The 27279-nt window shown below is 41.2% G+C and overlaps 1 protein-coding gene across 2 annotated transcripts in view; it reads left to right on the top strand.

The window, feature by feature from the left end:
• The window catches only part of OTUD7A (OTU deubiquitinase 7A), a 372559-nt gene that overhangs the window by 299544 nt on the left and 45736 nt on the right, over positions 1-27279 (top strand). For both annotated transcript variants that reach the window (XM_019460021.2, XM_019460020.2), the window contains one exon: positions 24574-24675. In XM_019460021.2, the coding sequence (XP_019315566.1) occupies positions 24574-24675 (102 nt within the window). The remainder of the gene's footprint in view (positions 1-24573; positions 24676-27279) is intronic.

The following is a 27279-nucleotide window of genomic DNA, read 5'->3' as shown; positions in this document are numbered from 1 at the left end:
GTGCCCAGGTTATGGTTGGGACCCCAGCTGGTGTCAGGCAAGCCCTTCACAGTCCCCCACCATATCTAGGTGATGAGCATCGCCCACTGGGAGGTGGCCTTGTTCCCTCCCACCCATGCTATGTCCTGTTGTTAACTATCAGGTGCCACCATTACTATCCATGGGGAAGACAGAGCTCTAATAAGAACAGTGATTTGAGAAAGCCACTCAGTATTGCCAGGTATAAAGTGTAAATTCCCCCTTGTAGTAATTTAGTGCTCAGGATAGCCGTTAGTAAGCTATTGATATACATGTGTGCACATATACTATATACATGGAGATTAATATAGGTGCCTGAAAATCCACTTGTTAGAGGCATAATTCTAGCTGTCTTGGGAAGGAAACATCAACTTTGTCACAGGGTCTCAGGGTTGGGGGCTTTCCCTGCCTTTGGGACTCTACAGGAACCCAGGGCTCATGTTGTCCAGAAAATCAGCAACAAAATGATCTTCACTCAGTTAGTTTTCACCTGGTCCATCACAGAGGCTAGGCTCTACCCTCAGTGCCTGGCAAGGCATGGGTCAGTCCATCTATTTGAAGGGCCTCTCTGTTGAGTGGGGTGCCAGTCTTCACCTCCCACAGAACCCACAGTGCCATTCTCCTGAGCCTTAAAACCTGGAGGGTAAACCTATTCCCACCCTGTGACAGTCTTTGGGGCATCAGAAGGACCAGGTCTTTGGGGCGCCTAGGTGGCTCAGTCAGTTAAGCGGCCGACTTTGGCTCAGGTCATGATCTCGCGGTCCGTGGGTTTGAGCCCCGCGTCGGGCTCTGTGCTGACAGCTCGGAGCCTGGAGCCTGTTTCAGATTCTGTGTCTCCCTCTCTCTGACCCTCCCCCATTCACGCTCTGTCTCTCTCTGTCTCAAAAATAAATAAACGTTAAAAAAAATTTTAAAAAAAAAAGAAGGACCAGGTCTTCAGTACATACAAGTGCTGACCTCCTGAGAGATGAAGGACAATGCCTTTCATTCTTTAGTGATTACCTGCCATGGAAAACACAAGACACCATTAATTTCTCAATCAGATTATCTGCTTCATTTATGTGTAAGAAGACTCAGAGACCATAGGTCTCTAGATGTGAGGAGTAACTACTCATGCCTTGTCCAAAAGCCCACCACAGTGTGGGCAAGATGGTATGCGGTGCTTCTGTGATCTTGTGAACCCAAAGGGCATATTTGTGTAATACAGTCGTTACTGTGTACTTGAGAAATTGAAATACAGATGCCAAAAAATATTTAGGGATACCTTTGAGTTGTGGCGTTGAGTCTTGTCTCCATGGGAAGGTAGTCATGTTGAAGCAAATCTGCCAGAGAAGTGGTAAGGTGTGTGGATGGTTTTGAAGGTGTCCAGTGTCAGCCCAACCTGGGCTGTCCCACGTCAGCTGGGAGAACTTGGCCAAGTTACCTGACCCTCTGGAGCCTCACTTTTTTCCATTTGTAGTCAGAGATGTGTGACAGCTGCCAAACCAAGACAAGGTCACCCAACACAACACTGTGCTCCCATGAAACAGCCTGTTCATTCCAGGTGCTGGGTTGAAATTCCTGTACTCATAGAGATTAAATTCTAGTGGGAAAGAAAACCAATCAAAGGTAGAACATAAATGGGAAGTGAGGTGGTGAGCTGTGGAGAAAGTGAGAAGCAAGGTAGGGGATATAAGGTGAAGAGAAGGAGACCGAGGCAGGTCTCTTGAGGGCAGCAGGGGAGGGAGAGATGGAGACATGGGGCTCTGGCATTCCTGGCAGAGGGGGCTTGGCTTCAAAGGCTTGCACATGTAAGGAAAGCCAGGCATAGGGGCAGATGGAACGAGGGCTGGAGGAGATGGAAAGGAAGGCAGAAGAATGGTAGCCAGGGGCCCCTGGAGCCATTGTGAGCCTTTGGGCATAACCATAGGTAGGATGTGCAGTCCCAGGAGAGTTTTGAGCAGGGAGTGACATTTTTAGAAACACATTTGATGTGTTCTGGTGCTCTGTTGAGAATGGACTCTAAGGGGGAAGAGAAGGAGGAGGAGCTGGGAGGAGGTGGCTACTTTACCCAGGGGAGGACAGGTGGCCAGTGCTGTGGGGGTAGCAGTGGAAGTAACAAGAAGAAGATAGATATTGATGGGTCACCTGGGTGGCTCAGTCAGTTGAGTGCCCAACTTTGGCTCAGGTCATGATCTCACAGTTCGTGGGTTCAAGCCCCGGGTCCAGATCTGTGCTGACAGCTCAGAGTGTGGAGCCTGCTTTGGATTCTCTGTCTCCCTCTCTCTCTGCCCCTCCCCTGCTCATGCTCTGCCTCTCTGTCTTTCATCTCAAAAATAAATAAACATTTAAAAAATATTTAAAAAGCTAGAAGCTAGATATTGAAGCAAGATCTGTTTTGTTTTGTTTTTTTTAATTTATTTTTGGGACAGAGAGAGACAGAGCATGAACGGGGGAGGGGCAGAGAGAGAGGGAGACACAGAATCGGAAACAGGCTGCAGGCTCCGAGCCATCAGCCCAGAGCCTGACGCGGGGCTCGAACTCACGGACCGCGAGATCGTGACCTGGCTGAAGTCGGCCGCTTAACCGACTGCGCCACCCAGGCGCCCCAAGCAAGATCTGTTTTGAAGGTGGACCCACAGGACTTGTTGATGGACTGGATGGGGGGCATAGCAGAAAGAGCTGAGTCAAGCATGACCCCAGGAATGTTGCCCTTCCTTAGCATGATGGTGCCATGGGGAGATCCAGACACCCTGGGGGAGGGGCAGGCTTGGGGGGGCGATGGAGGGGCCAGGAGGGGCAGGCAAATTCAGAGATTCTAGTGAGACTTTGCTGACATTGTGTGACATTGCTGTCTAGTTGAACATGAGAGTCTGGAGGTCAGGAGAGGCCTGGGTTAAGGATATAGATATGGGAGTTTGAAACGGGAGAAGTGGGAGAAGAAATCCCTGGGGAGGAGATGAGCTTTAATAGCAACCTCCCACTGCACCTCCGACACAACTTTGCTCTGTGTTGAGTACCAGGTGGATAAGGAGGTCTGGAGCTGGGCAGAAATGCCGGGAAGACAGACCTAGAGCAAAACATTGCAGTCCCGCAGGAGGGACTCACAGAAGTACAGGCAAGGCACAGTGATGCCCAGAGAAGGGGGATCAGTCAGTGACCCTGGGTGGGTGGAGTCGCTCTGTGAGTGACATTAAAAAGAATCATAGGGTCACGTTTAGGGCAAGATGTGCTAATCTTGCTCCTAGAGAATTAACAAGTTTTGTTTTCTTTCCTCTCAGTGTCTTAGTGGGTGATGAGCAAAATGACATCTTTTTTTAAACTGTGTGGTAACCATCTGTTACAAAGCTCAAGTTAATTGGTGCCATTATCATGTATGAATCAGGAACGATGCATGCTTGGAAAAGGCAGAATGAGTGACTAATAGTTCTTCCCCCGTAATACCCCAGCCTCCCTTGATGGAGTTCACCCATGATTTTCTCCTTTGCAGGAGCTCAAGTTTTTGTTTTTTTTGTTTTCTTTTTCTTTATTCACAGTGCCAGTTCCCACGTTTGTTTGTCTGTCTTCAGTTCTCAAGTGAAGTTATTGTGTGAGGAGACTGAATGACCTTTCTGTCAAAGCTAGAAATAGGAGCTTTGTACCCTGTTCCCAATCACACTGTTTGTGTGAAGAATGCCTTCATCTTGGGCATCCCATCCTGGGTCTGACTGGAGACGAGCCATTTTTGGTTCTGCAGAGGCTGGAAAACACTGGCATTTATCATAGCTGGGTCACCTTCCCAGGGTGGTCACATCTGATTAACAGCCTTAAGAACGCTTTCACCTGGAAGCCAACTGAAATCAAACCACTAAGCCTTGGCTTCCATCCCCCAGGCACATACTTAAGTTTTGTCATGATTCAGTTACCTTCCAAGTGGGACTAAATACGTGGGCTCGACTGAGATTTAGAAAATGATAATGTTCCCTGTAAGAAATTTGAATGAAGGTAGCACGAAAGAGGAGGGTGCCCCATTTCAGATGGTATTAACTCCCAGACCTAGAAAGATTACTTCTAGGTATACAAGATTCCTTCTAGATGAGAAAGAATTTCTAGATACGTAGGATTCCTTCCAGATGCAAGATGACTGCCAGCTGTGTGGTGAATTTACACCTCTGTGGTTCCTCTTCTGGGTTCAGAGTCCTGGAACAGCCCATGACAAGGTGGAAAGCAGCCCCCCCCAACCCCCCGGAAGAGCAAGCTGCTTAGGGTCTGACATGAGCCAGATTCTGTCCCTTGGAGCACGGCTTCACAGTGTGCACTACTTGAGGTAGATGAGCAGTTAATGTGCTGAATTTCTATTTGTTTTAAGCTTTTGAGGATAATGAGATATCTAACACATGTGCTGCTTTCCAGGGTATCCTCTCCCTACCCTAAGAGCACAACATTGGTAACCAATCCTATGACATATTTTCTAGAAAGTGAACGTGGCAGCATACAGGAAGACAGGGAGGTAGGATTGAGGCAAAAGCATTATCTAAATTGTATAAAATGAGCACCTTTTCAGGTAGCTTCAGGTGCTTTCCCTGTTTTATGCAAAGCGTCAGGTTGCTGAGAATGTAGGAAAGCTTTTTTCTTTTCAAGTTTATTTCTTTATTTTGAGAGAGACAGAGACAGCACAGGTAGGGGAGGGGCAGAGAGAGGGAGAGACAGAGAATCCCCAGGCAGGCTCTGCAACATCAGCATGGAGCCCAATGTGGGGCTCGAACCCACGAAACTGTGAGATCCTGACCTGAGCCAAAACCAAGAGTCAGACACTAGTCTGACTGGAGCCACCCAGGCGCCCCTGGAAATCTTTTCATAAGTGGGGGGATATGGCACTATTTACATTGGATTCATGAAGTAAACAGAAAAAAAAAGAGATCTGGAGGATGAGAATGGAATCCTACCAAAGGGGCTTCCAAAACTTACGGAGTCTGGTCTCCTACCTCTGGGCAGAGCACCTCACCTGGCCTGGAGTGACAGGCTCAATGTTGTGCATGTAAAGCAATGTCACCATCTCCCTCAGATCAGAAGGTCATGCTTTCTCTGGGCCATTCTGCTCCTTCTCCTACCAGTGCAGGGGAGGCCTGGGGCCACTGGGACCACATCTCCAAGATCAGTTCAGTGCCTATTCAATCCCCTTGTGTCTTAGCCCCCACAGAGGAGATATGGCCCTGCCCTCTGGGCTCACAGACCAGAGGGGAGAGACATTGTGAGAGAGAACCCTAATGACATGGGTAGTGTGTGATGATATGTATAAGGCGACCTGAGGACAATAATTAAGCCTGCCTGGGGAAGGGGTGGTGAGGCAGTCCCTCTGCCAGGGGCCAATGTCTCCAGGACCAAGAGGCAGTGACCTGAAGTTGGCAGAACTATAACAGGAAAAGTATGAACAGCAAGCTTCCTGGTGCAGGTTCCCAAGGGGCTGCTTGTCTTGAGGGAGTAGAGAAGGTTTAGAAGTGGCCATAAGAAGGGCACCTGGGTGGCCCAGTCGATGAAGCATCCAACTCTTGATTTGACTCAGGTCATGATCTTGTGGTCTGTGAGTTTTTCTGAGTTCAAGCACCATGTTGAGCTCTGTGCTGACAGCTTAGAGCCTGGAGCTTGATTCAGATTCTGTGTCTCCCTCTCTCTCTCTGCCCCTTCCTCATGCTGTCTCTGTCTCTCTCTCTCTCTCTCTCTCTCTCTCTCTCTCTCAAATGAAAAAACATTAAAAAATTTTTTTTAAACTCTCCCAGGGTAGGAAGGTGAGACAAATGGACAGAATTCTGATTTGCATGTCTTCTGGCTAAAGGATGCTGTATCCATTTTCTGTTGCTAAGTAGCAAATTACCACACAGTTAACAGCTACAAATTTATTGTCCCGCAGTTTCTGTGAATCAGCAGTGTGGATGTGTTAGCTGGGCCCTCTGCCCAGGGCCCCTCAAGCCTGAAATCCACTTGTCAGGGACTGCCTTCAGCTGGAGGCCCAGCTAGGGAGAGACCTACTTCTGAACACCTCAGGTTATTGTCAGAATTCAGTTCTTCACAGCTAAGTAACTCAGATTCCAGTGTGTTTGATAGCTCTTGGTGGGGGAAGCTCTCAGCATCTGGAGACCACTCTAGAGACCTAGGTGCTTGGCACATGGCCCTCTACACAACATTCCAGTTTACTTCTTCAAGACCACCCAGGGCATCTCTTTCTTCTCTCTTCTCCCTTCTCCCTCTTCTCCTTTCTTCACTCATCCCTTCTCCTCCTTTCTTCTCTCTCCTCTCTCTGACTTTCTGCCTCTCTGACCATCAAATCCCTTTTTAAAACCCTCACCTGATTAGGTCAGGCCCACCCAGGATAATCTCCCTTGGACGTCAATTGAGAAGTCAACTGATTACATATACAAAACCCCTCACATGGCCAGGAAATGTAATCTAGTCATGGGGGTGGCATCCCACCCACACTCAAGGAGAGAGGATTCCCCCAGGAGGTGGGTAACTTGAGGCCACCCAAGAAGTCTGCCTACCACAGATGCGATGTTGTTATTTGAAGTTTGACAATCCTGCTATGCTTAAAGATCCAGACTGGGAGATTAAATCATGTAGAATGTATTGTGGTCAAAGGGATTTTCTCAACCTCCTCATGTGCCTTTATTAGCCATTTCACTTGGATAAGTAGTATGTTTGGGTTGAATCCCACTCTTGATGGTTTCAGGTTTCAAACAGCATGTTTTTGAGTCCTCTGAGGAAAGCAGACCCTCTTATTGGGCTCTCTTGAAAGGTGTGGTATCTGAAGTGGGGTGGAGTAGGCACTATGACACTGTGCTTTTGATAATAATAGCCACAATGTATTTTCATAGCATCAACAGTGTGCTTTGTGCAGTATTTGGCATTATTGACCTCCACATCTCCCATCAGCTGCCTGTTTGATATCCATCCACTTTACAGGTAAGGAAGGGAAGACTCAGAGAAGCATCTCCATTCACCTGTTGTGACCTAGCCTGTAAAATGGCAGAGCCATCAGAAACTGGCTCTAGGTGCCTCCCACCCTGCTCTTTCCACCACACCTCTTCAGCTCTACTCAGAACCTTGCAAACTGTCACCTTTTCCCTCAGGCTGTTTTCTGCTGAGTTTTTCATTCCAAATAATAATTGCATGATTTCTTAGTGTTCTTAAAAGGGCAAATCACCAATACCAGAGAAAATCTCCAAGGGGTTGCTCTTTGAGAGGCCAAATATGAAGTAAGCAGCAAAGTTCATTCAGTCATAGAAGAACATATTGCTGATGGCATTGAGCTGAAGCATTGGACAAGGAGACAAAGTGAGGGGGCCCCACAAATTACAACAGCTCCCAATCTTTGCATTGACATGTGGTGACTGATCCCAGAGTTTAATAATGTGTAGTAATAAATGAAACTCATGTGATATATCTAGTGGACGGATCTCATACGATCAAAAAAAATTCATTATCACTATTGTTTTGTCACTGTTCTCATTTTTATTTGTGTGAGGAAAAATAAAGCACCAAAACGGATTCGATTTGGCAATCCAAATATTGGAAATAAAAAGAAAGTGAAGGAGGGTATCTAAGGAATGGTTAGAAAACAGAATTGTCAGATGATTTAAAAAGTGGTAAAATAAAATTGATGGTGGCTGGATCTATGAGAAGCCAGTCTAACAACAATTCAGTGTAGAAATAGGAAAAATGTTGTGTTGAAATATACTTTAGTTACAGTATGTGTTAGTGGTTTTATGACTTAGTCTTATTTTTATTGACTTAATAGTCTTATTTTTATTGAAACTGCCTTTTTGACATTTCAGAAACACTCCTCTGCAGTGTATGGGGAAATTAATGTGGAATGTAAATATTTGCAAAGTGGGGTTCTTATCCAGCAAGCACGAGCTCTCCGGAATCTTACCCCCTGGGTCTTTTCTTTTGCCTTCAAAATGCCCTCTCAGGTGCCAGCGTCTTCCAACTGTCTCTCTCTTTTGATGTAGTCTCCAGAGCTAGGCCCAATACCCTTTTTTTTTTTATAAACTCTTCATTGAAACATAACACACATACAGGAAAGTATGAAAACAGTTCAGTGCATAACAACACATTCTATAACAAGGACTCCTATCTAGAAATTCAGATCAAGAAAGCAGACTTCTGGGGCACCTGGGTGGCTCAGTCAGTTAAGCATCTGACTTTGGCCCAGGTCATGATCTCATGGTTCATGGGCATAAGCCCCACATTGGGCTCTGTGTGGACAGCTCAGAACCTGGAGCCTGCTTCAGATCCTGTGTCTCCCCTGCCCCTCCCCCCACTCGTGTTCTCTCTCTCTCTCTCTCTCTCTCTCTCTCTCTCTCTATCTCTCTTTGTCTCAAAAATAAATAAACATTTTAAAACTTTAAAAAAAAAGAAAGCAGACTTCTAACAGCATAGATTTACTTGGCCTCTTTGTGAACTTTATATAAATGGAATCATAAATGGGTTAAATCTGGATTCTTTCACTTACTATTAAGCTTGTAAGATTCAGTCATATTGTTAAGTGTAATTATAATTTATTCTTACCACTCTTGATATTGCAATGTATGCATCTATTCCAAATTATTTATCTGTTATATTGTTGATGGACATCTGGTGCCTTAAACCAGCCTGCCATAACAAAAACAAAAAACAAAAAAACAAAACAAAACAAAAAAAAAGAAACAGAGACTAGGCAGCTTAAACTATAGAAATCTATTTTCTCACAATTTTAGAGGCTGGAAATCTCAGACCTAGGTACCGTCCAAAGCAGTTTTCTCAGTGAGGACTCTCTCTGGCTTGTAGACAGCCACCTTCTGGCTGTGCCCTCATGTGGCCTTTCCTCAGGACATAGGTGCAGAGACAAACAGAACAAGCTCCCTGGTGTCCCTTATAAGGACATTAATCCTTTCAGATCAGGGCCACAACCTTATGACCTCATTTAACCTCAATTACTTCCTCAGAGGCCCCATTTCCAAATACAGCCACACTAGGGGTTAGGGCTTAAACATATGAATTGCAGGGTTGGGGCGGTGGGTAATTCAGTCCATAACATTTGGGTTGTCTCCAGTATTTTATTATAAATAGTGCTGCTGTGAACATTCTTATACATGTTTTTGGTAAACATGTGTATACATTTCTGCAGAAACATACCTAGGGGTGGTATTGCTGAGTCATAGGATTTTACACATGTTTAGCTTTATAATATTTTTCAGCAGATGTACCAGTTTGCTCCTCTACTGTCTAGAGTTCTGGTTGCTCCATATTATTTGTCTTTTCATTTTAGTTATTGGTGTTAAGCTCACTAGTTTTGAATGTATATAGGATCTGTGATGATGCCTCCTTTTTCATTTCCCATGTTGATATTTAGTAATTCCCTTTTATTTGCATTAATGATATTGCTAGGGACTTAAAAATTATACTTATCTATTCAAAGAATCTATTTTGGCCTGTGTTGGATTTTTTACTGTACATTTATTTCTTGTTTAATTAATCTCTGCTCTTTATTTTTTTCTTTCATCTTCTTCCTTTGGGTTAAATATGCTACTCTTTCTCCTGGCTTCAGGAGATGTAAGCTTATGCCATTATATCTTTGGCAGTACGCTATAATGCAACACATCTCTCTGCAGTGTCTCTCTGCAGTGCTTTAGCTGAATATTACAATTTTTGATGTGTTGTTTGCTTTATCATTCAATTTAAAACATTTCTAATTTCTCTTGCAATTTTTGTTCTTTAATCCCTAGGTTATTTGGAAGTATATTGTTTAATGACTAAGAAAATGTGGGATATTTTAGTGGTTTTTTTCTAGCTTCCTCTATAGTCAAAGAATATACAATGAATGATTTCAGACATTTAATTGAGACTTGCTTTATGACCCAGCATATGATGAAGTTTGGGAAATACTCCCTGTGTGCTTAAAAAAATTTTGAATTCCGTACTTCTCAGGTATAGTGTTTTATATGTGTTAATTATATCAACTTTGTTGATTTTGTTGTTCAGATCTTCTCTATCTTTAACTGAACTTTTATCCATGTGTTCTACCAGCTACTGAAAGAGGTATGTTAAAGGCTCCCCTGTGATTGTGGGTTTGTCTATTTCACCTTTGATTCTATCAACTTTTGTTTTATATACATTGAAGCTACAGATTTAGACTTGTTATACCATCCTGGTATGATATGATTTTAGTTTTGTTTTTATGTGCAGGCCTGATGGCAGTTAACCCTCTGTTTTTATTGGTCTGAAAGTGCCATTATTTCCCATTCATATCTGAGGGATATTTCTAGGCTTTGCCAGTCACATAAGTCTCTATCACATTTTCATTCTCTCCTCTCTCCCTCACACACACCCATCTCTCCTTTCACCCTCCCTCCCTTCCTTTCTGTCTGTCTGTCTGTCTGTCTGTCTCTCTCTCTCTCTCTCTCTCTCACACACACACACACACCACTCTCTCCCTCCCTTCCCGTCTCTCTCTCTTTCTCTCTCTCTCTCTCTCTCTCTCTCTCTCACACACACACACACACACACACACACCTTTTAAATATACAAAAGACATTCTTAGTTTTCAGGCCATATAAAAATAGACCACTGGCCATATTTCACCCACAGACCAAAGTTTACTGACTCCTGATCTATATTATTATCCTCTACTTTGGATTTATTTACTGTGTTCCTTTCCTAACTTCTTGAGATGAATATTCAAGTCATTAATTCTTAATCTTTCTTCTTTTCTCTCATAAGTATTTAAGGTTATTAATTTTCCTCAATTACTATTTTAGCCACATTCTACATGTTTTGAAATATAGCATTTGTGTTATTGTACAATTCAAAAGTATTCTTATTTTTATTTTTATTTATTCTTTGACCTATGAATTATTTGAAGTATTTTTTGACTTCTAAATATGTGGAAAGGACATTAAATATTTGCTTTTGTACTATTGATTTCTGCCTTAATTGTTGTATAGTCAGAGAACATGATCTGTTTGACTTGAAATTTATTGAGACCTTTTGCTTTAACGACCAGAATATGATCTTTCTGTCTTCTTAATGTCACATGTCTTCTTGAAAAGAACATAGTATTCTATTGTGGACTGCATTATTTTATATATGTACATTTGATCGTTTGTTATGTTGTTAAAATCTATGTATTTATTTTTTACTGGAACTCTTAATTACTGATGCATGAGAATTCCCCATTATGATTGTGCATTTGTTTATATCTCCTTCTATTTTAATGGATTTTTAAATCGATTTGTGTCATTAAATACAGCAACTAAAGTTATGTCTTCCTCATGAACTGAGGTGCTGAACATTTTAAAGAGAGCTTATTTAGTGTTTAGTGTTATTTAACACTAGTAATGCTTTCTTTCCTCTCAGTTTATTTCATTTGATAATTAATTCAGTTATCCTAGCTTTCTTTAGGTTAAAATTGGTCTGAAGCACCATTTGCCATACTTTTACATTTAGTACTTTTGTATTCTCATGTTTTAGATATGTCTTTTTTTAATTACTTCATTCTTTTCCTCTTTCTATTATTGAGAGGTTACCCTAATTCATATAACATGTGTATGAATCACATCCCAGATTCATCAACATCTCAACCTATACCCAGACAATACCGAGACCTTAGACTAGTCTAATTTTATTTGCACCCTCCCTCTTCTTGATTTATAAGTTACTGTCATTTATTTTAATTTTATGCTTTACCCTCATCAGACATTATTATTGTTGTTTTATACAGTCAGTGTTTATTTAGACTTATCCATATATTTACCATTTGTGTTTCTTTTTACTTCTTACATATTAGCTCTTCCATTTGAAGTTCATCCTTTAGAATTTCCTTGGGCATCTTGCTGATTTTACTCTCTTCATTTTTATTAGTCTTAAAATGCCTTTGTTTTACCTCCATTTCTGAAAAACATTTTTTCTAGACAGAGTACCCTAGGTTGCCAGTTATTTTCATTCACCACATTGAAGATATTGCATTGGCTTATTTTCCTTTTTTCTTTTCTTTCTTTTTTTTTTTTTTTTGAGACATCAGCTGTCAGTCTGCTACTTTGAAGATGATTTTTTTCTATTCTACTTTAAGATATTTTCTCTCTCTTATATTCTGTGGTTTCACTAGGGTATATCAAGGAGTAAACTAGTTTTATTTTTCTTGCTTGGAATGTCTTACATTTATTAAATCTTTGAATTTATTTCTATATATTTTTTCTGAAAAATTCCTCCATTGAGATCTCCTCAGTATTGCCTCTGAATTTCAGTTAGACAATGTTAGAGTTTTCCAGTCTGTTCTTCATGTCTACTAGCCTGTCTTTCATATTCTTTCTTTCCCTCTTAATTACATTCTAAATAATTTCTTCTGACTTAGATTCATATCTTTTTTCTTTGACATTGTCTAATTCAATGTAAAACTGTGTTTTATTTCTATTATCCTCTTCCATTTTTTTTTAATTTTTTTAATGTTTATTTCTGAGAGAGAGAGACAAAGCACAAGTGGAGGAGGGACAGAGAGAGAGGGAGACACAGAATCTGAAGCAGACTCCAAGCTCTGAGCTGTCAGCACAGAGCCCAATGCAGGGCTCAAATTCACAAACCATAAGATCATGACCTGAGCCAAAGTCAGATGCTTCACCGACTTCACCCAGGTGCCCCAATCCTCTTCCATTTTTAAGTCCTATTTTTATTTTCCAAATCTGTTTCCTATGCTTTGGTCTTAATTGTTTCCTTCTTTTATGTCTTTTAAACATTTTAAGCATATTTGTTTATAGTCTGTAGCTGTACATTTTTATCTTCAAGTTCATAGGTAGCTATGACTTGGGGTCTATAACTCTTATTCATGATGTCTGCTTTCCTGTTGGGTTTGTAATTTGGGGTTGTGAGCAGGATATTATCCATGGGAGTCTGATGGCCTGACTTGAGGGTGTTCTCAACCATGTTGAGTGATATATTTGTTTCTTTGTTTATGCCAGACTCCCAAAGGAAATTACCATCCTATAACCAATCTTTATGTTAATTTCTTTGCTTAGACATTTCAAGCCACAAATCAGTTTTGGCTCAAGTCAGAGCCAAGTCAATAGTTACAACATGTCTGGAAAGAGTTGTTTTATTTTGTTTTGTTTTGTTTTGTTTTGTTTTTCTGCTAAGCCCAGCCTATAAGAGACATATTTCCCTCTCAGCTTCCTTTGCCAGGAGGAAAATAATTTCTGATCTTTACACTTAGGGGATAGTTCTTGAGGTTCCTAACTTCACGTGGTGTGAGGGGGATCCCTGGTCCCAATTCCCCACATCACAGAATCTCAAAGCCTTTTTGCAGATTCTTGTGAAGTAATTAAACAGGCAAAATATCTTCACCCACAGGAGATGCAGAGTTGGTGCATATTCTAATTTCATTCCATATTTGTATTTTGGTCATTGGGGATTGACCACACTTTATTTCAGGCTTGGATATACATTTCAAAGGAGTGTTGACAAGGAGGATTATTTCCTCTGACTCCTTTTTCTCTTTAAATCTGTCCCTCCCACTCGCTTCAGGAAGAGGGGCTTCTGTCTTCTAATGACTGAGGACAAAACATTCAGCTCCCGCTTTCTTGGCTGTTCTTTACACATGCACACAAGATCATATTTCAAATTGGGTTCTCTAAGTATGACAAAGAAATTAAGAATAATTAAATAGAGAATAACAAGTAAAAATCAATATGAGGTTTTAGGGATATGAGAAATAGTAAAGTGTTCTTAAACAGTCATTTTCTTTGGTCTTTCGGACATGATAACCTGTAAGGCCACCTTGGCTCCTCCTCTTTTCTTATATTCCTAATGTGATTCCTTTTCCCTCAGACTTATTAAACTTTTTTCTTTAAAGCATCTTTCTACCAATACTACAAATTAAACAGTGAATGTAGGTAAAAAGTTTAACTTGATTCAAGGGTGTAATTTGCATTTCTGGGGACCTCTAGTAGGGTTTCTCAAGCTCTCTGTACTGACAGACCATTTTTTAAGCTTTCAATTCATTCTGAACCAATACTTTTATAAATTCAATGAAAGTATAGCAGCAAGGCCCATTGCTGTACAAGCTTCTAAACAGCTCCTCTAATTTCTGGTCCTTGCCTCATTGTACCTCAGAAGACCTCACGGGGCAGCCCTGGGTAGTCTGAGTGCAAAGAGTCTCCCTTAGACTTCTCCATAAATGCAAAAGCAACTCTTTGCTTACCCTCAAAAGGACCTTGGTATGTGAAGGTACTTTTTAATCCAAAAGGGTGTGGTTCACTTATTCACTCATTAGATTATGCATAAATACATTCCTTACTTTAACCCAGGTTTTTGGACCTGTTTTGAGAAAAACACATATATGGTACTTTCTATATGCCAAGCCCTGTTTTAAGTGCTTCCCAAATAGTAAATAACATATTGTTCATAAAAATTCTACTCTTTTTCAGAAGAGGAGACTGAGACATTAGTCAAAATAACTTCTCCAGGTCACCCTTCTAAAAAATAGTGAAACTGAGATTTGAACTCAGAAAATCTAGTTCCGGGTCCCTGTGCTTAACCACTCCGCTGGCTACCTCTCTGAGCCCTTGACTATCTCATACTCTGGCCTCAGATCTACAGGAGTAGGATTTCCAAAGCCTGCTTTTTGGGTGAATAATTCATTATGTCCCCATTGTCAACATGAAGCAATTGGTCATTATCGCACAGAGCTCTGAATTGAAAAGTATGAGTGGTCTTCTGTTTCCTTTGTGGAAAGACTGATGATTGATTAGCATGTCTGCCTTGAAAAGGATGATGATTTATTAATGCTGTCCTCATGGATGCAAAAGGGGATCGACCTGAGACACATCAGAGAAATCACCTGTAAGCTTCAGGGCTCTGTGTCTCTGAAAAATACAAAAATTATAACCAAACTGTAAAAATTCCAACTCATCTATTGAAGAGAAAAATTTAGTAAAACTAGTCACTGCACCAGTTAGATTCCCCCCAAGTGTGTTTAACTGAATTCAACCACTTTTTAAAAACTAAATCAAGACAAATGAGTTAATTTATATAGATATTGTCTTTGGCACCAGAATAGAGTTTCTCCATTTACAAGTGTAAAACCAAAACAAACTCACATGGCATTCTTTTTGTTTTAAACATTTTCAAATCTGCAGGAAAGCTGAAAGATTAGTACCTATTTACTTTGTGGCCAGAGTCACCAGTTTTCAGTTAGGTCATGTTTGCTTCAGCTTTTTTTTTCATTCTATTTTTACTGTGAAAGTGTTGAAAAGTGCCAAGGGAAGGACACCTACCACACAGAACCTGGCCTCTAACTTTTTTTCTGAACCTTTTGAATGTGTATTGTAAGTATCTGAAAATTCTCCTGTGAAGCCAGAACACTGTCACTCCTTAGAAAAATAAACATTTATTTAGTATGCTATCTAACATAGAGTCTGTATTCACATTTTCCCAATTAGCCCCAAAATCCCATTTCTAATTTTTTTTCATTCCAAGACCCAACCAAAATTCCTACGTTGCTTTTGGTTATATCTCTTTTGCCTCTTTTAAAGAATACGCCCCTATCTTTTCTTTTGTTTTTCAGATAGTGATTTTTTTCAAGGGTACCAGCCTATTATTTCATAACCCATTCTTGAATGACCCAATGGGACTTATTCCCCACCACATCTCCCCAGGGGCCATATGACCCTGGCTTACTCTCCCAGTTCCTGGAAGAGTCATTGGAACAAAGAGAGGTCAGAGCAGTGGACTGTCTGATCTGTGTGCTCTATGGGAAAAGAAAGGGAATGGTCCTTCTCTGCCTGAACACTGGCAATCCCAACAAGTGGCATTGTGGGCAGAGACAGAAGCAGAAGGGAATGGAACAAAGGGAGAGAGGGAGGAAGGAATATGAGAAAGAAGGAAATAGCATGGTTTTGATTGTGGGAACCAGAGGCAGAGGAATAAGCCTTGTGCACAACACACATTTTTCAACCTTTAATGTATCTTTTTTATGTTCTATAATGCAAAGGTCACCAAAGTCATGTAGTGGTACTGCTGGGGAAGGAGGAATGAGAATGAAAACTGGGGAGACACATCAAGGGAACTTCAACTTAATCTTTAATTTTTTCTTTTACATCAAAAGGCAAGAGCTGAAGTAAATATGACAGAGGGTTCAAGGGTTCACAGGGGCCTGGTTCTGCATGATGGGTGTACTTCCCTCGGCACTCTTCAAAATTTTAATAGTAAAAATGGAATGAGGTGTGCCTGGGTGGCTCAGTCGGTTAAGCATCAGGCTCTCAGTTTCGTCTCAGGTCTCATGGTTTGTGGGTTTGAGCCCTGCATGGGGCTCCACGTTGACGGCTCAGAGCCTGCTTGGGATTCTCTCTCTGCCCCTCCTCAGCTCTCATGCACATGCTCTCTCTCCCAAAATAAGTAAACTTAAAAAAAAATGGAATGAGAAAATCAAGCAAGACACAGCAAGAGCAAGAGCCAGAAAAGGAGAATGAGCAACCCTTGTTTCTCTAAGGAAGCATAGTAGAAAGACTAGGTCTATGACTTCAGAGTAACAAATTTGAGCTTCAGCTCCACTACTTATTTGAAGAATATATTTTTTGAAATCATACCAGCTCACAGAAGTTAAAACTGTCTTGCCGACAAACTCAACCGTGTCCAAGTAAATTAGATCAGCTTTGTTCATGATCTGATTTTGCCCTGGAAGAGCAATGGCCCCTTTAAGATTCAGTGCACCCTGGCATGTTCATTGACTCCCTGAGCCTGTTTCCTTGTCTGTAAAATGGGAATGTGCACCCTCCCATGCAGAGCTGAGTGATTTATTGTCAGCCCTGCAGTGAGCAGGAGACACTAACCCAAACCAGCAGGACCTTCAGCCAAGAATCCATCACTATCCCACAGAACAGGAAGTCTGAGGACAGGAAGCTCATGGTAAGGCTGGCAGCTCCTCAGTGTCAGCAAGGACCCAGATTTCTGCTCTTCTATCCTCAGCAGGTCAGTGCTGCCTCCATTCAGGATACAACATGGCTGTAGATGCATCTGGCAACATATCCTCACACAACAGCATTCAGGGAAGGGATGGAGAGGCCCTGTCTATGTTCCTTCTGAAGGATGAACAACACTTTCCTAGTAGCTGCCCCAGCAGATTTCTTTTCCATCTTCTAGGCTGAGTGACAGTATGTGGCCACACCAACACGGTCCCTGGCAAGGATCATGGAATTGCATGTATTGTCTTGTTCCTAGCAACATTTGTTCCACAGAACAGGGAAGGAATCTTGTCTTCCCTAAAAAACACCAGACATAGCAGCGTTCTATGAGCAAGAATGGAAGGGAATACTATTAGATGAGCATACCATGGAGTCTGCCCAGTAATGCAGATCACCTGCCTCATTAGCATATCACCTCCCTGTCCTTCCTCTGTTTCTCTGCTAACACCCCTGTACCCACTGGCTCTTGAGAGGAGCCTCTGTCAGCCTCAAACAAATTCAGAGGATGAATGGGGCCATCTCACTTTAATATTAAATGTGTTGGGTTTTCAGGTGACAGCTGCTCTGTTAATGCTGTGCGAGAATCTTGTAATTTTCTTCCGTTCTGTGGCAACCCAGTTTTAATGTCTCCCAGCCTGGATGTTTTAAAAGGCTTTGAAAAAGTCAGGTGAGACAAGTTGCTATTTCATAGCCTGGAAAAAAAAGAAGTTACCAACTGATGGCATGTTATTTCTAATTGTGTCTCTGACTGGTTATCCAGTGGCACTGTCAGTTAAGACCCTTAATTGCATTTCTCATTTAGCTTTAATAAGATGATTTGCAAGTGGTGAGAATACACCAATTTGTTAACATAAGCATTAGCATCATCAATAATAGAGGCTTGTCCATTTAATTTTGTAGTGTTAATTTCAGTACATGTTTTCATTTAGAATTAAGGGTACAATTATTTTATATGAATAAAACCACTTATCATTAAAATCCAGTTACTGAATCTTAACCAAGAAGCACTGTAGAGGAGATAGGTATCCAGTTTAAACACATTATTGACACGGTTTATTATATTAAACTTTGTTAATGTGGTAATCTGTTAAGCAATAACTCTCCCAACTCTGGACTAAATGTACTTTTGAGAGCCTTAACGCCCAGCATTACTTGTAACTCTTGCCCTTCATATTTCGTTATTGATGACTGAAAGCAGTAACACCCTTTATTAAAATTAATTCTCAGTAATGACAGAAGGCTTGTTGGAATGTAAATAGTGTGATGCCCCCCAGCGCTTCCAATCCTATTAGTATTATTCCCTTTCTTAAAAAAAATAATCAAATGTTTTCACAACTTCTTGGAAATATCTATTAGAAACATTCTCACTTGATGGAAATTCCACAGAGTTGAAGGCCCAAGAGGTGGCTTTTATATTCTGTTCCCCAAATAAAAAATAATATGTCACAAATACCATATGGTAGCCTGATATAGTCAAAATGCTAAAAGGAAAAAATCTACAACCAAGAATACTGTATGTGGCAAGATTACCATTCGTATTTAAAGGAGAGATAGTTTCCCAGACACACAAACACCATATTATTTCACTTATATGTGGAATCTGAAAACAAAACAAACAAAAACAAAATGAACAGACTTAAATACAGAGAACAAGCTGGTAGTTGCCAGAGGAGAGGGGGGAGGGGGATGGATAAAATAGGTAAAGGGGATTAAGGGGTACACACTTCCAGTTATAAATCATGGAGATGAAAAATACAGCATAAGCAATATAGTCCATAATATTGTAATAACGTTGCATAGTGAGAGATGGTGACTACATTTACTGGGGTGAGTATTGACTAATGTTTAGAATTGTCAAATCACTGTGTTATACACCTGAAACTAATATAGCATTGTATGTCAACTATGGTTCATTAGAAAACAAAGATACATCAACAGTAATTTCCCATAACATTAGAAATATAAGATAAGGGGCATCTGGGGGGTCAGTGAGTTGAGTATCCGACTCTTGACTTCAGCCCAGGTTATGATCCCAGGGTCGTGGGATCAAGCCCTTCTTCAGGTTCCTCACTGAGTGTGGAGCCTTGTTAGGATTCTCTGTCTCTCTGTCTCTCTCTCTTTCAAAAATAAAATAAAAACATTAAAAAAAATTAAGTCACCATAAATGTGTGGGTCTGTTCTGGTCTGTATATTTTGTCACATTGATCTAGTTGTCTCTCTTATATGCACACTGTCTTGATTACTATGGCATTATAATCAGCTGTCAAATCAGGAACTGTAAGCCCTCCAACTTTGTTCTGCTTCAAGATTATTTTGGCTGTTCTAGGTTTTTTTTTTTTTATCCATGTAAATTTAGAATCAAGTTGTCAACTTCTAAAAAGTAGCTTCTGGAGTTTTGCATGGGGTTTTGTTAAATCTATAGATCAACTTGGAGAGAATGCAGAATCATTAAGGAGTTCAGTTTATGTGCACAATTACCCTCTCCACTTATTTAAATCTTTACATTTTCTCAGGAATGTATTATATTTTTATAATTTTCAGTCTAGATATAACATTTTTCATGATAGTTATGTCTAAGTATTACATTTTTTATTTCATTTTCTAAATCATATATTGCTACTTAATAGAAATATAAATGATACCTGTAGATAACCTTGCTTCCTGAGATCTTGCTAAATATAAGTTCCCTTATTAGGCTTAGGAGTGTTTTGGTAGATTACTAAGTATATTCTATATAAACAATTATGTAATCTACTGATAAGTGCAGTTCCATTCATTTCTTTTCTATCATAACGTCTTACCTTATTTCACAGGTTCAGACCATCATCAATATTGAGTACTGTTCCCCATCTGAGGTTGAAATCATCCAATATCTTACTATTAAGTATCATGTTAGCTGCAGGCTTTTCATAGGTGACCTATACCAGATTGAGGAAGTTACCTTACATTCCTGGCAATTTCAGTGTTGAAGGATAGTTTTGCTGGGTATAGAACTCTAGATTGGAAGTTATTTTCTTTTGGCACTTTGATGTTCTCATTCCACTCTGTGTAGGCTTATATCACTATTCCTCTAGGTATGTAATAGTTCTCTTTTTCCTCTGCTTTTAAGAGTTTCTCTCTAATTTTCTAATTTTCACTGTATGCCATTTACTTTGTATTTATTCTTTTTGGAATTTACAGACCCTCTAAAAATTGTGTCTTTAATCAATTTTAGAGAATTCTTGATGATTATCTATTCAAATATTGCTTCTGCCTCATTTTTTCTATTTTCTTGAACATACTAATTATAGTGACTAAAGTCTCTGTCAGATAACTTCAAAATGTGGATAATCTGTTTGCCTTTTTCTGTTACCCCATTTTTCCCTTTTGGTTTTCAGTCAGTTACTCTTGGGGTTTATTGTTTGGTTGGTTTTTGTTTTTTTGTTTTTGTTTGGATTTGGCATACCTAATAATTTTTTGCTTGCCTTATAGACCTTGTGAATATAAAATTTCAGAGACTCCAAATGATGTTGTCCTCCTGTAGAAAGGGCTCACCCTTAACCTTCTGTGGCTGATTACCTTACTCTGGTCACAGAACGATGAGTTGAGGCCGGGTTTCAGTCCTGGTAAGGCTCAGGCTACGTTGTGTTCATTCCTGTTCTTCTAATATTTTCAACCTATCCTATTGTATTTTGTGGGACCTTCCTCCCCTGATGGATAGTAAACTTTGTATTTTATGAGGCCTATGTTTTTTGTCAATAACTGTGAGATGTCCAAAGTTTTACTTGAAAGCTAATAAATTAGCCTTCAATGGCTTCATGGATGCTGGCAGAAACCCTGAGACTTCTCAGTCACAGGAGAAAGATTCTGTTATATTTGAGGCATGTGCAACATCTGGGATATCCCACAGGAGCATTTTTCTTCATGTGGAAACCTACAAGGTGGTCCTAAGAAGTAAAACATGATCAATGTACTTCCCTCCCCTACACATTCTGCAGTCTGATATGTTCTTTCCCCACATGCTAGAGTTGTTGCTTCTCCCCTCTATCACAAGATTGGCATATGCCATCACAATGCCTGTAACTTACCTATTTCTTTTTCAATCTCTTCCTAATCACAACTGTACCTCTCATCCACAAAGGTTAGCCATAAGAAGGACAAAGTATTTTTATAAAACTGAATCATAACTAAGTATGAATCCCCTAGGTTCCCTTTTGGCTAAACTGCCACCCAGAGGGTGTGCCAGACAGACCAGCCTAGGGTTTCCACTACAGAAAAGAAAGAAGCAACATAGCTATAAATGGCCAGGGAGGAATTGAATTTTCAAAACAGGTCTATATAACTCCTATACTGTTCATCTTGCTCATTACCTAGAAAGCAGTTGAAAGGGTAGTCCCCTTGGGGGACAGCCACATTCAGTGAACAAACTGCCTTATTAAGGTACTTCTATTGACTGAATGTTTTTGTCCCCCCTAAATCCCTATGTTGGAACCCTGATCCCTAGTGTGATGGTATTTGGCAGTAAGGCCTTTGAAAGGTAATTAAGTTTAGATAAGGCCATGAGGATGGGGCCCCCGTGATGGGATTAGTGTCCTTACAAAAGGAGGAAGAGATCAGAGCTCACTGTCCACCATGAGAGGATACAGCACGAAGTCTGCCACCTGAAAACCTGGAAGAGGGTTCTCATCAGGAACCACATCAGCCAGCACTTCAGTCTGGGACTTTCAGCCTCTACAACTGTGAGAAATAAGTGTCTGTTTTTTAAGCTACCCAGTCTGTGGTATTTTGTTATAGCAGCCCAAGATGACTACTTTTCTTGATTTTCTCATTGATTTCTAATCTATTTTTTTTTTTTTTAATTTTTTTTTCAACGTTTTTTATTTATTTTTGGGACAGAGAGAGACAGAGCATGAACGGGGGAGGGTCAGAGAGAGAGGGAGACACAGAATCGGAAACAGGCTCCAGGCTCCGAGCCATCAGCCCAGAGCCTGACGCGGGGCTCGAACTCACGGACCGCGAGATCGTGACCTGGCTGAAGTCGGACGCTTAACCGACTGCGCCACCCAGGCGCCCCTCTAATCTATTTTTATTATGACCAGAGCACATACTATGAATGATTTCAAATCCTTTGAAATTTGTTGACACTTTTTTATAGCCCAATATGTGGTCAATATTGGAAAATATTCCATGTGACTTGAAAAAAAAAGTGTAATTATTTTGCAGTCTGTGGGTGAAGTGTTATATATATGTCAAGTTATATATATGTCAAATTCTTGAATTCTATTTAATCTCTACTGAAGTTTTTGTTTGTTGAGTCTATCATTTATCAAGAGAATTTGGTTAAAAACCTCCAGTTTTGAATTTGGGGTTTGTTTATTTCTCTCTTGAGTCTATCAATTTTTGCTTTATATATATTTTAGACTAAGTCTTAGGTATATACACATTAAGTGTTGTTATATTTTCCATTTGACTTTATTGTGCCATCTTTATGAAATATCCATTTATCCTGTGCCTTAATAATGTCATCTACATCTGATATCAATAGGACTTCACTAGCTTTATTTTTGCTTTTTTTTTTTTTTATTTTTCAAAGTTTTTTTAATTTATTTATTTTGAGAGATGGAGTGAGAGCTTGAGGGGGAAGGGGTAGAGAGAGAAGGAGAGAGAGAATCCCAAGCAGGCTCCATGATGTCAGGGCAAAGCCTGATGTGGGACGCAATCTTATGAACCACGAGAGCATGACCTTGAGCCGAAATCAAGAGTCAGACACTTAACCAGCTGAGCCACCCAAGAGCCCCTTTGCCTAGTTTTTGAATGTTGTATCTTTCTCTACCTAGTTACTGTTACATTTCTGTGTCATTATGTTTATGGTGTCTTTTGTCAGCAGCATATACTTGTTTTTTTAAACAAGGTTGACAGTATCTTTTAATTGGAGTATTTAGCTCACTCACATTTAATATAAATACAGATATATTTTGGTTCAAATCCATTATATTGCTGTTTATTATGTTGTGTTTTATTGTGTCTCCTTTTTCTTCTCTTTAATATTCTTTTGAATTATTTAAGAATATTTATTATTCTGGTTTCCCCACTACTTGCTTGTCAGTTATACATTCTTTTATTATTCTTGTAGTGGTTACCCTATAGTTTCCAAAGCCCACTGTCAAGCTATTAGAATTACTTTAAGTTGGCCCTTTTACCACTTCCTGGTGGTCAATGTAAGGGTCTTAGGATTTATGTCATTTATTACACATTTCTGTATTTTGTGTTATTGCTGTCATGTGCTTTAATTCTACATATACTTTAATCCTCAAAAAGGCATTTATGATATTGCTTTAAACAGCTAATATTTATTTACATTTATCAACATACATGCCTTTTAAAGCCCATTTATTCCTTCTTTGCACCCTGCAGTATTCTCTACTGAATCCCTTTAGTATTCTTTACTGCAGGTCGGATGGGTTCTCCTTTTCTGTTCATCTGATGTCTGGAGTTGTAGATTGGTAATAACTGCCAGAATAGGGTAGAAGCACAGGTTCTCCACTCTGCCTCTGTTGACACCTGTGAAGGCATGGGCTTCTTGTACTGCTGGGAGGGAGCAGAGGAACTTCATTGCCACCAGAGAAGTGTGAAAGGCCAAGTTCTCCATATGTTCTCAGTTGGTGGGGGGTGGAGTCCATATTATCACCCAGCAGGGCTGAGTTGCTGGCAATGCTTTCAACATTCTCTGACACCATCTGGCACTGGGGGAACGGGTGGTGAGTAGCTCATTATGTCTCTTAAGGTTGGAAGTTTCATCTCCCCTCTTGCCCTTTGCTGGCAGAGACGATGATGAGGTATAGTTTCTTCTGTGGCACTTGACTGAAATAGAGCAGTTACTGTCTGTATTCCTAAGCTGCCTCTTTCCTTGAATACTGTCTAGAGAGAGTGTGATTCCTTTGCCCCCACTGGTGTCTCCAGGTTGCCAACTTCTCCAGTACCTGGTCTGGGATTTGGGGGCAAAAAGAAACTCCAGAGAGCCTACCACCATGTTGCTTCTCAGATCCCAAGTTTCCCGGTCAGTCTGCCCCTTCCTCCACTTTTAAGTCTTCCTGTGTTATTTTACACATGATGTCCATGATTTTTAGTTGTACTTAAGATAAAGAATAGGAGAAAGTATGTCTACTCCATCTTCCTGGAAGCAGAAGTCTCTGGATGTGTTAATGAGATTTAACAGGAATATACCTAAGTAGCTATAATGGTTTGGATGTGTTAAATTAAATGTAAACCATACTTTTGGAGGTATGTATGCATCAAAAAAGGATGGTATATGAGAAAAAAATAACTTTCAGAAAGGGAAATTGTGTTCAAGGAAATTACACACAGAGAAAGTGTGTGTGTGTGTGTGTGTGTGTAAAATGTTCCCAAATTCAAGGAGAAAAGGCTTTGCCCTTGAGTGTCTTAATCCTCTTGCTAATTGATGGGAGGATTTGACCGTTTCTTATCTTAAAGAGAAAATAACCATAATGTTCTACTTTCCCACTGAAGTTTTCTAGAACCCTCTCAAAAATCATCTGCTGATATCTATGCTTACTTAGCAAACATTCAAATGGTCTATTCTGGGATTCTCTTCTAAAGTGAGCTTCTGTTTCAGGTCGCCTGAACTGGTGGTCCACCGTGTGCACGAGCTGTAAACGGCTTCTTCCTTTGGCCACTACAGGAGATGGGAACTGCCTTTTACACGCCGCCTCTCTGGGTAAGCTCTACAACAGAGACAGAGGATGGCAGCACCCCAGGCCTGCTCTGCTCATTGTTAAAGGACAGACCTATGCTAAGTAGAGCCATGCACATCACTCAGCTGGAAGAGTCCCCAAGGGATGGAGGCCACAATTCAGCCCTTCTTGTCAAGTAGTTGGCAGGCTTGGTGAGAACACAGAGCACACATGAGAAAAGACCTATATATAAAAATATAAAAGAAAGAGGCCTAATCATGAGCTGCAGTGATGGGGATTAGACATCATGACCTAGAGCAATAAGAGGACTTCCTGGAGGAGGCAGGATTTTACTGAGACTTGAAGGACTTGAAATAATACAAAAAAGGACACTTCAGGTAGGGAGACTGCATGGAAAAGCATGAAGGCAGGAATTAACAGGATGTTTGGAAGCAGGTCTGAGCTTGGTTGGGCTTGAGCAGGAAGTTTGGGGAGCAGTACATTAGGTTGGGTAGGTACAGAGCCACCACACTGACAGCAGTCCATGCACGTGGACTGACAAAAAGACGTAGATATCATTTGGGGAAATCATAGGGGAATCTATGTAATTGGAATATAAAGCAGAGAGGTCAGCAACCTTCAGCAGAGTTGTGTGCTTCCTGGTTGCAAAAAGCCATCCCAGCAGGTGCACAGGCATGAGTGGCACTATTTGAATAACTGAGGGCCCATGGTAGACTTTCTGGAAGCTCAAGCACCCCTTCTAGACCCAGCCTTATACACATAAAGCCAGATCAGTTTTAACAGACAGGGCTGGATTTGTGCCAGGGACCCAGGCATCAAGAGCTGGCTGTCCTCCTCAGTCCTATAATGAAGGATCTCTCCATAGATGGGACTTTCAAATGAGAATATTCTTAGTTGGCATATTGGAATATTCCTTGTTGGTCAAACTCCCCTCCCCAGGTAAATACAGTTGATGCTATGACCCAGAGCAAGGGCTGGACCCCAAACCTCTCTTTGGCCCTGCGGTGAGGCCTTTCCAGCAACAAGTGGACAGAAGTGAGATGCCTAAAACCCACAGAGGGAAATGCATTGGGTCTGCAAAGGGGCCTGAGAGCCTCCGAGGAGAATGGAGCCCCAGAGCAAGGGGCCACATTCCACAGGCTTAGCCAGGGGTGATGGGGGACACAAAGGCTCCCACCTACCTGCTTCCTTTCCATTCCAGAGAGAACACATTTCTGTTTGTTGGCATTATAAAAGTATTCCACATTCGTCACAGTAAGAAAATAAAAATCAACAATTCTACCACCCAGAAAGGGCCACTTTTAATGTTTTGGTGTATTTTGTCTCTTCTTCCAGTGAAATTATGATCTCACAGTGTTCACAGTTTGGAATCCAGCATTTTTCCCTTAAAATCATATTGTGAATTTCTTATGTTTTGGTAGTTGTGTCATATTTCATCACAATGTATTAACTATTCCCCTGCTGTGGAACACATTTCTTCACTTTGTTGTGTGTAAAATCTGGAAAGAACGCAAAAGAAATCTCTTATCTTTGTCAAACAACTGCCTCATTACAAAGGAAATGCCTTTGGCCCTCAGAAACTGAAGTGTGCAGAGGCACTGCTCCTCTCAGCACTACAGGTGGGCAAAGACACAAATCAGGTCACATGCCACTGTGGTCTGGTCTAAGGGCAGACGTTTTCTCAGTGAGCACAGTGGGCCTACTGTCTGCCTAGGAAGAGAAAGCCTCCCATGGCCAGCCTTGTTCCAGCTGCTGAAGAGGCTGGGCCATGGCTGAGTCTGGGGCTCATGGCCAATTGGTTCTTTTCTCCTGGCACCTTGTTTTCCTTTTGTACTCCAATTGCTAAACCCCACAGGGAGGGGCAGCACTGCCCAAAGCAGCCACACAACACTGACCAGCAGTGCTTGTTAAACCTGCAGACGAGGCCTGACACTGACCTAGGGTTGGGGGGCACACACAGAAATGACAGTAATCCTAAAGCCAGACTCGTAAGCAAACATCCATGGGGCAGAGAGACCCTCTTTGCAAGAGAGACCTGAACAAGGAGCCGTGGAGTCCAGCTGAGACTGGACTTGCCCTACCTGAGAGAGTCCTGAGAGGCGACTACAGGCAGGTCTGAGGGATGAGTAAGATCAGCTTGGCCTGTTTATAACAGAAGCATTAATGGCCACTGCCCTCTGTCTATGTTGTAGAAAAAGACAAAAGCCTCTCTTGATGGAAAGCCCATAGCAGCCCCTGGTTATTGCATACCTTTGCACTAAAGGATGCATGGCCAGATTGAGCCTTTAAAGATTAGGTCAGTGCAGGTCACTCCTCTTATGAAAGCTCTCCAGGGGCCCTCAGCTCACTTAAAAGTCCACCTTTTCACTCTTCACCTTGTCTGCTTGATTCTCCCCCCAGCCACCTTTCCCTCTTGCCGTTTCTCAAGTATTCCACGTGGGTGCCCCTTGGGGCTGGTGCCTGGCCTGTCCCTCTGCCTGGAATGGCAACCCAGTTCCCTCCTATACCCACTCGAGTCTATGCTCTGATGTCTCCATTCACACCATGACCAATGCCAACCAGCATCCCGTTGGCCTGCTTCATCTCCCCTTATGGTGCCGCTGCCCCTGAGGTGGTTTGTTATGTGC

This window comes from Panthera pardus, unplaced genomic scaffold (assembly GCF_024362965.1).
Source record: "Panthera pardus isolate Hobbes unplaced genomic scaffold, ASM2436296v1 HiC_scaffold_24, whole genome shotgun sequence".
NCBI classification, from domain to species: Eukaryota; Metazoa; Chordata; class Mammalia; order Carnivora; family Felidae; genus Panthera; species Panthera pardus.
Note: the sequence above shows the minus strand (reverse complement) of the source record. Positions and strands in the feature narration are given on the sequence as shown.